Raw genomic sequence first — 13,385 nt, forward strand, 5'->3', positions numbered from 1 at the left:
TTGTTCTGTTGTTATTCTGTGTAAATGGAGATTGCATAATATGCCTTTATAGTTGCTGATCCTGGAATAATGACTAACACAGCAAACCACAAAACAAGTTAAATGTGTCCTCCTTCAGAAACAGAGAACATCACAAGTCTGCTTTTTTTCCCTACGTACTTCTCATCATAAATTCTAATGCCCACAGTGCCTAAACGTGTCCTGACACTATTACTAAGCACAGAATAAAACGTACACTCTCAAAGCATGAGGTCTGTCTGTATCAAAAAGACCACAATGTGTTAATGGCCTTGTACTAAAGACTAAAGGAGACCAAACGAATGGAAATGATTCACACTCTTCAAAGTAACGTGGGGATGGGAATGTTGTGAGATGTGTGGAGCCGCCCTGGAGGGGAGAAGTGGACATGAGCTGTATTTGAGTTAGAGAGGATGTGAGACAGAAGTTGGTCAGGGGGTCCTGACACACCCTCATTAGGGTGGCTTCCTCAGGATATCCACAGAGGGCTGATGGAAGCATAAGGAAGGAGGACGGGAAGGACGGGAGGTGAAAAGAGAGAGAAATGTCTGTGGCGTGCTGGGTGGAGAATGTGTTAAATTAACTGGAATCAGAGGCGGGGAGCAATGGCTCATCCAAAATCATGATCAGTTACTGTCAATGTGCTTAAGTACTGCGGATATGGCCAGCCACTCTCCCACACAATGTCTAATGTCCAATGGTGAAGCAAGCATTTCATTACTGCCTAATGCATAGTGTCTATCAGGCTTTCTTTACAGTTAGTAGTTAGTGTGCTACTGCATGTTACATGCAAATACTGTAGCTCAAGCTTCAACAAAGCTGCTCCTATTTAAGAAATATTTTATAAGGTAATTAAGATGTCAAAACTGTATTTCACAGATCATTTTCTCCTTAAAACCTTCACAGCCACAACATAACAGCACAAATCCAAAAGACGGCTGAAATGAGGGTGACAGGCTGTTAATTGACTTTGAAATGAATTTAGATGAGTGGAACCACATATAAATGGGGTTTGCTCACACAGACCGCACTTCAATGACAGGCAGACTGAGGTATTCTCATTAAGAGAGATCTATGAGCTTGGCATGCACAATGGTTAACCTCAAAATGTAGTTCAGAGCTCTAATTCGCAACTCAGTAGCCACCAGGGGTCTGTACCATGATGGTGGCTGAACAAACTCAGGGTTTTAGGATTAGTTTTGAGTTGACAAAACCAAACCAGTCCAATCCGGATTTGTTGGTACCATGAAGCTGATCATCAACTTTCTCTGTCAACTCAGGCTTGAGTTAATGGAGCGCGTGCACATGGAAGTGTGACATCAGTAATGAGTAGCCAATCACATGCCTTATAACTATGATTCACTTCTTGTGAGAGAGTATGAAGAATTTAAACATTTACACAGCACGATCATGAAATGATTATCCATGAAAGAGGAAAACTTAAAGATGACATCTTACCATATAAGTGCAAGTAAAAATTGTAAAGTTAGTTTATACAGTTGATAATATAGGTATAAAAACAATTAAAAATCTAAGCTCATGTAGTCATGTTTAAAGCTATTGATTCTAAAACTTATTTATATTGCACATTATCTATATGTTTACATGATTTTAAATAAAAGCTTAATTACTATTAAACTAAGCTGGCTTGTGTAATGGATTAAGGGTATAATAATTATATAAATAATATAAAATAATCATAAAAAATAATCAAATGTAGCAATATATGCACTTAAGAAAGCAAAAATGATCTTGCAACTTCAAAAATCTAGTTAATGCCATAATAAAACCTTCCTTTTATAGACAGAGGGCCCACAAAACAACATTTCATTCACTAGCAAGGCACATCTAAAAGGCTTGTAAAAGTTTAAAGAAAAACTACCCAGACCGTCTAATGGTCAGCTTAACTGAAACCACGTCTAAACATTTTTTTTATGCAATCAAGACATTTCTTATATTTATTTCATGGCGCTCTAGAATACTTACTTCTGATTGGTCAATCGTGGTGTATGTAAACTGTATATTTGAACTTTTTCCCTGGGAACCAATTTCCAACACAGCCTGGCTAGTTTCATCTCTGGCTTGGCAGAGTAGTCGGTTTCTTCAATTTAAATTTATATCAATATTTCAAACTAATTTATTTATTAAATTGCCTTGTAACGAAAAGATACCATCATCTAGTCGTCGTTGCGAAATAAAACCCTTCAACGATACAATAATGACCAGATGACTGTATATGATTCCTATACATGGTTATGAAAATGTCATTAACAAAAATTTGTTCGTATACAGTCAGGCATTCACTTGTGTTTGCTATAAAGTATAAACTAAGAGAGACACTGCAGTGCAAATGCACAGATCTCCTTTTGTAAACAATCAAAATAACTGAAGCAAAGACAATTTAAATTCTCCAAACTACCACTATAGATGAAGGCTACTAAAAAGAGCTGTTTAAAGCCAAAAGATTTAAGATTAGATTAAAGCTGCAAGGATCAAACAATAGCTGCAGTTTGTTGGGGGTTGGGTAAAACCAAGTTGAGAACACCTTTAGGTGCTACTTCTGCAACTTTTCCCGCATATCTGCTTCACAGATGTAATCTCAACCTGCTTAGGCAGTGTGGTTTGTTAGTATTATTATTAGACAGTTCGTTTTAGTATTATCATGTGAGCGTTCAAGTCAGATGAGGAGAGAGCACTGCAGGGCTATTTGAAAGAAGAGGAGTATACATGAGACATATTTTACGGAAAGAAAAAAAAAGACTCATTATCTTACAGTAACATCACAGGATAATAAACGCCTGAGGGAGGAGAAAGGGGTGTGCAACTTAAAAGACGTTAATCATTAATGTGTGTCAGTGTTACAATTTATGTCATCAGATTTAATAGAAACAACTATTTCTCATAAGATAATCTCACTTTCCTGGACATAAAAACAATACACACACTTTTCAGATGCTTAATTAACACTGCAGCCATCAAGAGGGAAAGCTATTTTCACTGAAAATGGGTGTCACACCTTTATCTCTTTCATCTGGGTGCTTAACAGGCATGTTAAGGTTCTGACAAAGTCTCAGGGAATAACTGTATGTAAATATCCACTTTAACCAATTTCCTACACAACAGTTGCAATTAAAGGTCCAATTAAAACCAAAAAGGACAGAGACCCCATGACTAGGCCTTGAGGGCATTACAATGTGGCCATCACTATAAACTGGTCTCAATGGAAACATGAACATTCTGAAATGATTCATAAATTGTAACTAATAGGACCAGTGAAATATGCAAATAACAGACAACAGAGAAAGCCTTGGGAGAGAACAAGCTAATTTTCCAAACTAAAAGCTATAGTGGCCAACGAAATGATTTTTTCCCCAAAAATAAACACTAAAATGCATCAGAGAGAAACAAAATCTCCAAAATGTAAAAGTCCTCGAAATGTTACATGTTACAGTTAAATCTCTTAGCTAATCAATAAAGAAAACACGTGGTTTGTTTAATAATATACACACTAACATGGCAATACTGTTGCAATGCTCGTTTCGTAGCCTGATAGTTTTCATGTTGCCATGCAAGACTACTTTGAGAACGATTTAAGTCAACGTACAAGTAACCAGAACCACTAATTTCGTGTCTAAATAGTTACTTATATAAAAATAGATGTGTAATATGCGGGATAAGGCACATCCAGTTGGTCATTAGACTTAAATTGAAACGAGAAGGAAAACACATTTAAAGTTCTGCGTCGTGTTTGAGTTACGCTGCGTATCGGACGCCGCACGTGCGCCGGGTTATAATAAACACTTCAGTTACATACCATTTGATACGATTCCCTGGAGATTTCTAAACTTCTCAATGCCTCTCAGCAGATCCAACCATACAGCTTTAAGACTCCTGTTCACAGCGAGCAGTAAGTTAGCCGAGGTTGTCCTGACGCTCCTGCGGGCTGCTTTAACATGCGCTTGGCATCAAAGCACAACCACTACACACACAATGAGCTCCAATAAATTAAGCCCCTTGGGTTGAAGGACTTTTCTCAAATTGCCTTCCTGTGACACCCCTCCCCCAACTCCAAACTTACCAGCATCCCCATCACGTCCGACCAGAGCCGGGAGAAACTGTCCGATGATGCGCCGCTGACCGCCTGCGGCTCCTCGGGAGAAGACACTTGATCCTCCTCCATTGTCAAACACTGATGGATTTACAGCCTCAAATTTCAAGTTGATAAATGTTAATCCCCAAACCATAAAATACGTCCAGTAGTCTTTTAAATCTGAGTTTGTATTTCGCTATTCCGTGGTGCGTGTTCAAAAGTCGATGCAAAGTATTCCGTTAAAGTACAGAAATACATATTCATTAAGTTCGCTGATATGTTTTCCATCTGAATCCAGCTGAGCGCACACCGTACAGAGAAACTTCAACTCAAGTATTGCCGGACAGATTTCAGCGATTCACTTGGCACTTCGTCGGTGCGAACCAACCCAAACTTTAGGGAGTTCTCTTTAGTGTGCGAGATAAAACGATTTAATCATTACAATACGTAAATAACATCAAAGCCAATCCCTGCAAGACAAACAACGTTCCGAAGTACCCACGACAGCACCATTCAGCAACAACACTGCCGAAAACGCCCGGAGCGGAATTTCGCGCTTGAGTTCTCCAGCCTCCCCCCTCTCCAGCGCAATGGTTTACTCCGCCCAAACAACACACAGCTCTCTCGCTTCACTGCCACAAACGGGACAAACTGATCCTCACTAACTTCACCAAGCGATGACGACACACACAGAGACCTTTGGAAAAGGGTATCTATCTCTCCTTTCGCTTTTCCAGCAATACTTTCCCCGCTATAAACAGACACAAAGGAACAAAGCGACATTTTGCTCACAATGCATTCGAAAACAAAAGGCAATGCGAAAATTATTTCAGAAGCATGACGTTATCCATTCTCTATTCATAACACTTCAAAGCACGCCTGAAAGTTTTACACACAGCAGTGTACTAAACCTTTTTTACTTAAACCCCCACAACCCCAAGGCTGAAGCACCCATTCACTGACACAAAAACATGTTTTCCTTAACTCATACTGGATATCAACAAAAAAAAACTTTTAATGTTGAAACATTTTGCCTTTTTGTCTTTAGCTCAAACTAAACAAAACTACAAAAAAAAAATTATATATATATATATATATATATATATATATATATATATATATACACACACAGGTGCTGGTCATATAATTAGAATATCATCAAAAGTTGATTTATTTCACTAATTCCATTCAAAAAGTGAAACTTGTATATTATATTCATTCATTACACACAGACTGATATATTTCAAATGTTTATTTCTTTTAATTTTGATGATTAGAGCTTACAGCTCATGAAAGTCAAAAATCAGTATCTCAAAATATTAGAATATTTACATTTGAGTTTGAATAAATGACCATCCCTACAGTATAAATTCTGGGTATCTCTTGTTCTTTGAAACCACAATAATGGGGAAGACTGCTGACTTGGCAATGATCCAGAAGACGAACATTGACACCCTCCACAAGAGGGTAAGTCACAGAAGGTCATTACTGAAAGGTGTGGCTGTTTACAGAGTGCTGTATCAAAGCATATTAAATGCAAAGTTGACTGGAAGGAAGAATTTGGGTAGGAAAAGGTGCACAAGCAACAGGGATGACCGCAAGCTTGAGAATACAGTCAAGCAAAGCCGATTCAAACACTTGGGAGAGCTTCACAAGGAGAGAACTGAAGCTGGAGTCAGTGCATCAAGAGTCACCGCTCAGGCGTCTTCAGGAAAAGGGCTACCAAGCCACTTCTGAACCAGAGACAACGTCAGAAACATCTTAACTGGGCTGTGGAGAAAAAAACTGGACTGTTGCTCAGTGGTCCAAAGTCCTCTTTTCAGATGAAAGTAAATTTTACATTTCATTTGGAAATCAAGGTCCCAGAGTCTGAAGGAAGAGTGGAGGCACAGAATCCATGTTGCTTGAAGTCCAGTGTGAAGTTTCCACAGTCAGTGATGATTTGGGCTGCCATGTCATCTGCTGGTGTTGGTCCACTGTGTTTTCTGAAGTCCACAGTCAACGCAGCCATCTACCAGGAAATTTTAGAGCACTTCATGCTTCCTTCTGTTGACAAGCTTTATGGAGATGCTGATTTCATTTTTCAGCAGGACTTGGCACCTGCCCACACTGCCAAAGGTACCAAAAGCTGGTTCAATGACCATAGTGTTACTGTGCTTGATTGGCCAGCAAACTCGCCTGACCTGAACCCCATAGAGAATCTATGGGGTATTGTCAAGAGGAAGATGAGAGACACCAGACCCAACAATGCAGATGAGCTGAAGGCCACTATCAGAGCAACCTGGGCTCTCATAACACCTGAGCAGTGCCACAGACTGATCGACTCCATGCCACGCCGCATTGCTGCAGTAATTCAGGCAAAAGGAGCCCCAACTGAGTATTGAGTGCTGTACTCATACTTTTCATTTTCATACTTTTCAGTTGGCCAAGATTTCTAAAAATCTTTTCTTTGTACTGGTCTTAAGTAATATTCTAATATTTTGAGATACTGATTTTTGACTTTCATGAGCTGTAAGCTCTAATCATCAAAATTAAAAGAAATAAACATTTGAAATATATCAGTCTGTGTAATGAATGAATATAATATACAAGTTTCACTTTTTGAATGGAATTAGTGAAATAAATCAACTTTTTGATGATATTCTAATTATATGACCAGCACCTGTATATATATATATTTCAGTCAAAGTTAATTTAGTAGGTAAAACAAGACTAAGTAAATAGAGAATAAGTAATTTTAAAGAATAAGTAATTTTATCCTCATGTAACAATCTGTGACATCATAATCTTTCAAGAAGATCTTGTAATGTGGCATCTGACCATTCTGGATGTCCTGCAGGGAAGATTTAAAGGCACAGTGGTTTCACTAATCTAACTAACCTCTGAGCCCTTGTGTAATTTGAGCTGCAGTAAGTCAAACGACAGGACAGAATTGAATAAATGTGCACGTTCAAAGCTGTGGATGCCTGGGATATTTCTCCTCCTGTCACGCCTGTCTATTGCAAAAAAAAGTGGCTAAACATGTCTGTTCTTCTCTCCTCTTTCTCCTTTGCTTCCCAGAGACACATTCTTTGAAACAGCAACAGCTGTCTAGTCTCGTGACAGATGCCAGAACAGCCTGAAAGAGAGATAGAGGGAAAGTGAGAGTGAGTCCCTCTTGTTCTATGTGAGAATTCCTCCATTAGTCATACAGGGGCAGAGAGAAACCATCCATATGTGCAGATCACACATAAACATCGGAGTAGTACTGAGTATGTTTAATTCTCAATAAAAAACATACTTAACTTTTAGTGGTTTACACAGTTTTTGTAAGCACCATCTAAACTATACTAAATTAAAGTCACGTAAAGACAAATACACACATATACTCTATTAAATTCATATTATACGTAGGCTACATATGCACACTCAATATAATTCATACACATTGTAGGTAGAGGTATTAAGACGGAATTACTTTTCCAGACAGGGACTCTAAAACAGATGCTAAATATGCTTCGTGTTTATAGCCTAAACATTTAAAACACATGCCCAACTCTTTCAACCAACACACGTTTACATGAACTTTAATGCTCATATACTCGCACACAGGTGCATTCATTTTTTAAAACTCCTCTAAGGAACGAGGTTTGATCCGATATTCTGGAAGTGCTTTACCTGATGTCTGCTACTGTATGTGTGATTAGCATAACGTTTGCTTAAAAAGGGGCTGTCAATCAATTTGGATCAGAGAGGACCAGGAAGAGGTCAAAGCGTCAGGTCACCGTGTGTTTGTAAAGGAGTTCCCTGCTGAGTAAACAGAGTTTCTAACAGCACTGAATGGCAGAGCAAAGGTAATGCTCTATTGTTGAGATGCCTTCCGGATTCAAACCAAAGTGTGTTGTTAAACTAAAGGCCTGTAACCTACAGGGATTGCAAAACACTTCCACACAATACTTCAAGAAACGCTTAACTCAATGCCAGACTGCAGGGGGCCAGTAAAGCATATAGATCTTAAGAAGAGAAAGTCAACACAGCTGCACCCGATTCACACCACCTATAAATATAACCAACATCAAATATGGGAAAGTGGCTCTATAGGCTAAAAACACGTGAGTTTGTCAATGAGATCATAACAAACGGACATTCCAGACGTATTGAGCCTGAACAGCACTGACCTGTAAAACAGGGATTATGCATGCAAAGCACACATTTTTTTTTTAACCAAACAATTATTGTATGCTGCACAAATAACTGATTATGTGTTCTAACACCATCAACATTCAAACATTTTTCCTGTATTTTCTGCACAGATATTTGGGAAATCGTTTATCTTTTCTGCTCATCTCTCTCTTTGCACCTGTGGTGCGGATGGTGTTGTTGTTGTGTAAGACACACACAGTGGCTCTCTTGCAGCGCTGTGATTGGTATTCCAGTGATCCACATGCTTGGTGGCGGAACTACTGGGGCCAGTTTGGCCCGGGTCACTGGATCTGTTTATATGGAAAGTGCCAAAACGATGGCCACCTGCAGCCTGCGGTTCTGTAGACAGCAAAACATTCACTGTTCTTCTATGATAAGTCAACTAAAGTTATGAAGTATGGATATGTGCTTGAGCATAGAGTCCATGGTGATGCTGGATGTTTGGATCTGCTGAAGCTAAGGATGAAATAAACATATTCTTCAAAATAATCTAAAATAAAGATGATAATAATAATAATAATAATACAACAAGGAATTAATTTAAGTAATTAATATTTTTATTCAAAATGGATGCATTACATTTGTTAAAAATGGCAGTAAAAGCATTTTTAATTTTACAAAAGAGAATTTCTGAAGGACCATCCGACACTGAAGAGTGTAGTAATGGCTACTAAAGGTCAGCTTCGCTAGCAACAAATTACATTTTAAAATATAATAAAAACTATTATTTTAAATTACAATAATATTTAACAATAGTACTGTTGTGGCTGTATTTTTTATCAATAAACACAGCCTTGGTGAGCATATGAATGTCCATTAAAAAATAAAAAAAATTATACTGCCCCTTAACTTCTGAACAAAAGAGAAGAAAACAAATATGGGATGAAAAAGTGGGTTACCTTATCCTAATGTAATCTAACCAGGTCATTTTTACAAGAGGTATTTGGATGATAAATACACTTGCAGATGTGACTAAAAGCAATAAACAGAGACATTGACCACACACATTTAATGACTTTCTGCAACAGGTTATGAGCCGTCACTTTAATTAAACTGAGACTTATGGGTGTGTATTCATAAGATTTAATCTATACAAAATAAACACTTTAAAAGATGTTTGTTTACAATCTTTACTGAAAATGGTGTAAACAATTATTAGGCATTCTGTTTAAATCATTGTAAAGCAATAAGCATATCCTATAAATTCCAGAAATCATGTAAAGTGTTTCATCCTGTGGAATTAACCCAATGACACACAGCACTGTCAGAGATCAGGAAAGTGTCATGTTACCTCAGGATCAGTCATAATATGGGTGACCTTTCAACAACAGCCAGTACTAACTTCAAACAGAATACTCTCAGAAGTAGAGAAGTGTGTTTTCTGGTTCATGCTGGTAGTAGGAAGGCTTCACTCCAGTTGCTCTGAACAACATACAGCTTCAGAAAACAAATGTGCTATGCTCTGTGTGAGAGATGCATGTTTGCTTCAGATCTCAAGGCAAGATGAGCATTCTGCTGTCTACGGATGTTTATCCTGATCACGTCTTCATGCTGATGTGGCAAAAACACAAAAGTAATCAGAACTGCACTTCCTCCCCAGACATGAGGGATAAATGTAAAGAAAGTTAAAAGAGGAAACCCTTCTAATATCATACACAAACACACACACATACACACACACACACACACACACACATAAATGGCCACTGTAATTGTTCATAAACTTCTTTGCTTCAACTTGGTATGTCCCCTAAAGTCACTCAATGTGTTTCAGAGAATTATTTTCCTAAAACACTTGGTTTTGTCATTATATCTCTAAACTCTTACAGTGTTCCAGGCACTGGAGGGTACCGAAATGCTGGGATCATTTATCCCTGTTTGGCTGTTTTGCTCATGACTGAGCAAACAGCTATTAGCTGGAGTGTTTATTTCAGTTGCATTAGTCTGGCACACTGGAACTCAGCATTTGAGCCATCCATGTGCAATCGCATTCATCTGGAGATTTGCTGCTTTAATCGTGGTACAGTTGCTAATCGGTATAGTGTGAAGAAAAACACAATGAGACGTGGATCCACATGCTCATTATATTGACAAAAAACAATGTGTGTTTTGTGAACATTCTGAGAACATCTGCAAAGATATTTTATAACAGACTGGCTGAGGCTTTAATTCCATTCATCAAATGACATACATTTAACTTTTGATGGAATAAACCATAAATCAACAGTTTCTGATCTTTCTAAAGAGCAGCGGCATGCTGTCCATGATGACACTATAACACTGCTATTTGTCTGCTAAATCTGTCATCTTGGGATTCATTTCTCCCCAAGGAAACTTAGTCTAGGACAAATAATCTGTTTTACTCAACAATGTGCACAGCCACCAGTGTGCCCAATGTAATCACAGCACGAGTTATTCATTTCCACACAGAGCCCCCTGCTGGTTGACAACACAACTGCAGGCTAAATGTACCAATTTGGAAAATCAGCAAGAACTACAGACAGAGTACTTAGATTAGTCCAGAATGAAGATAAAATTATTATGCCCAACTAATAATTATGCTATGTTATTAAGACATAACAGTTGTGCTGCTTAATATTTTTTGTGGAAACCATGGTACATTCACAGCATCCCTCATTTTAAATGAAATTAAAATTCACAAAGTAAAACCCTTCAGTCACTTTTGATCAATTTAATGCAAAATACTTTTTTCATTAAAAAAAAGTATTTTGCATCCATTTAAATCTACAGCAATACTGGTAATGCTGCACATGTCAACTATGTCAGTAAGAAGGAGATAAGAAGCATGTTTGAGGCTGGTTTTCCACTGACTTCAATAGTGATTTTTTTCCAGAGGGTTTCCCACAGCTAGTCACTATGAGAACTGCACAGACCCATAGCAATTAATAAAAGCCTGACAGAATCTTTCACATCCTCATGAAAGACCCAGATGTGTATAATCATCATGAGAACAAACAGCTGTTCTCCACACACAGGACTTAGCAGCACATAGCACAAACATCATTTTACAATGTTTCAGCGGCTATTTTTCCCCCACTGAACGGTTAAAGGAATACTCTGGTTTTGGTACAAGCGAGTGACAGCACTTATAGAATAAAGGCCTGTTCACACCAAACACAATAAATTTAACAAGTCCAGACAACAACAATAACAGCACAGATGAATGATATTGTGTGAATCATTCACTTATAAGGGACAAGACAGAATTGTTTTGTGGTAATCACCATTATGCCACAAATGCTGTCGACTGAGTTTAACTCAAATTGAACACAGATTATTACTTGAAATCATAAAAAAGGGTCAAATGCACAATAAGTATGAATGCCTGTCCAGAGCATGCAATGCAGGGTTGCGCCACACCATCCTGGAAGAGGCCAGTCCACCAGATGCTGGTGTTTGTCTGTCTCTGCTTCCCACCCACAACAAACAGGCCTGTTGCCACAGCAACCAATTCACTGGAGAGTGAAGTTACATTCAAGAAAAATGCTGTACTGATTTGGAGCTTTACACACAGCCAATCTGTCACACCGACAGGCTTATTAATATTCATAAACACACTTCTGCACAACATACAAACACAGTTTCAGTGGAACTCAGTTGACTTTCTGCACACAATAGAATGATGGAAAGATAAGGATAATAAAACACAAAAACAAACACTATAATGGGTGGATATTTATGTTGTTAATGTAGGTATGTTTTTGTTTTCTATGGGTGGATTTTAGTAGAATTTGAAGGCAGAAAGTAGACAATAGGAGTAAATTTTAGGCCTTAGCAATCTCCTAAGAACCACAAGCAACCACTTATAGCAACTCCGCATTTGACCGTCATCTCTTAATCCTCCCTTTCTACAGAGAAAATGAAGAGAGGAAGAGGAAAAGGAGGCGGCTAGGTGGGGAGACACAGAATCAGCAGGCGAGAAATTGAGTTGACTACCTGCCAAACGCAAGCAGAGGGGAGGAGGACACAGGAGGGGTGGAGAGCAGGAGACCGCTGGCCTGAGGCGCTTGGCTCAGGTTTGTTAACGTGTCTACAGTAGAGTGGGGGAGTGATGAGAGCTCGCTGTGGCCACTGGCCATTGACTGTCATAAAAACATGCCTTCTGCCGTCAGCGGTGATGCCGGGGATATAAACACTCTATGCCACGGGTACCTGTGTGTTTGAGTGTGGGTTGGACAGATCTGCTCTTGGCCTCAACCACAAGGGACAGACCACAGCTGATTTCTATGGAAACAGAAATAATATTTCAGCCATGGTTTTTGCACATTGAGTTCCACTGTGAGGTTGATTACTCACTGACAAAGACTCACTGGGATGTGCTCTTTACCCTGAATTACATATAAGGCTCTTTAAGTCTTTTTTATGTAAATTATTATTTTTTTTAAAAATGAAGTGTGTGTGTATGTATATTTGTGTGTGTGTGTGTGTGTGGTGTATACACACACACACACATCAAATAATAGAACGATGATAGATTTAATTCTGATTCAATCCCAGTTTTTTCTTTTTTCTTTTAAACATATTGCTTTCTGTTATTTTCTCCTCCATTTTTTTCACTTCACTGGAATGATTGATTCATTCAAGTTCACAAGAGCAGTTTGCACTTGTAAGGAAACAGCTCCCCCTGGGGTCATGAATGCAAACACTGAGAGAGAGAAAACACACACACACACACACACACACACACACACACACACACACACACACGAGAGAGTGTTGAGAATGTGGTATAGTGTCGTTTTTTCCATTTTTCACCAACAAAATCAACAGCTCTAAACACACAAATGTCTTTACCAGGCTTACAATAAAATCTCTTATGAGTTTACAGAACACAAGTTTTACTGCTTACAACCATCATTTATTAAAATGAAATAAAACAGACACCACTCACATAAAACAAGTCATAGTTGTTATTTCTAATAACCTCACAGACAGATTAAACAGGGTTCCGTAGGCTTGTGGTTAGGGAACATGAACGCTCAAATATGGGCTGCTGCAATGAAGTACTTGAGGTCAGACACTCAGAACTCAATCTCTCACACACATATTTGCATTTGTCAAACTCATTGCCCTC

At 38.5% G+C, this 13,385-nt stretch overlaps 1 protein-coding gene and 1 long non-coding RNA gene across 8 annotated transcripts in view; one reads left to right on the forward strand and one right to left on the reverse strand.

The window, feature by feature from the left end:
• Positions 1-13,385, reverse strand: part of sash1a (SAM and SH3 domain containing 1a) — a 287,195-nt gene that overhangs the window by 54,305 nt on the left and 219,505 nt on the right. Inside the window, exon 1 of one of the 7 annotated variants that reach the window (XM_058755750.1) lies at positions 4,097-4,615. The exons of 5 other annotated variants lie outside the window; for them this stretch is intronic. In XM_058755750.1, coding sequence (XP_058611733.1) covers positions 4,097-4,198 — 102 coding nt within the window. In that variant the 5' untranslated portion in view covers positions 4,199-4,615. Of the gene's footprint in view, positions 1-3,832; positions 4,011-4,096; positions 4,616-13,385 lie in introns of those variants that run through there. One more of the 7 variants, XM_058755752.1, reaches the window with a different exon arrangement.
• On the forward strand, positions 4,760-12,447 carry LOC131526983 (uncharacterized). The gene is made up of 3 exons (XR_009267572.1): positions 4,760-4,817; positions 7,169-7,254; positions 12,166-12,447. It is a non-coding gene; the product is annotated as an uncharacterized LOC131526983 (long non-coding RNA).

This window comes from Onychostoma macrolepis, chromosome 20 (assembly GCF_012432095.1).
Source record: "Onychostoma macrolepis isolate SWU-2019 chromosome 20, ASM1243209v1, whole genome shotgun sequence".
Lineage (NCBI taxonomy): Eukaryota > Metazoa > Chordata > Actinopteri > Cypriniformes > Cyprinidae > Onychostoma > Onychostoma macrolepis.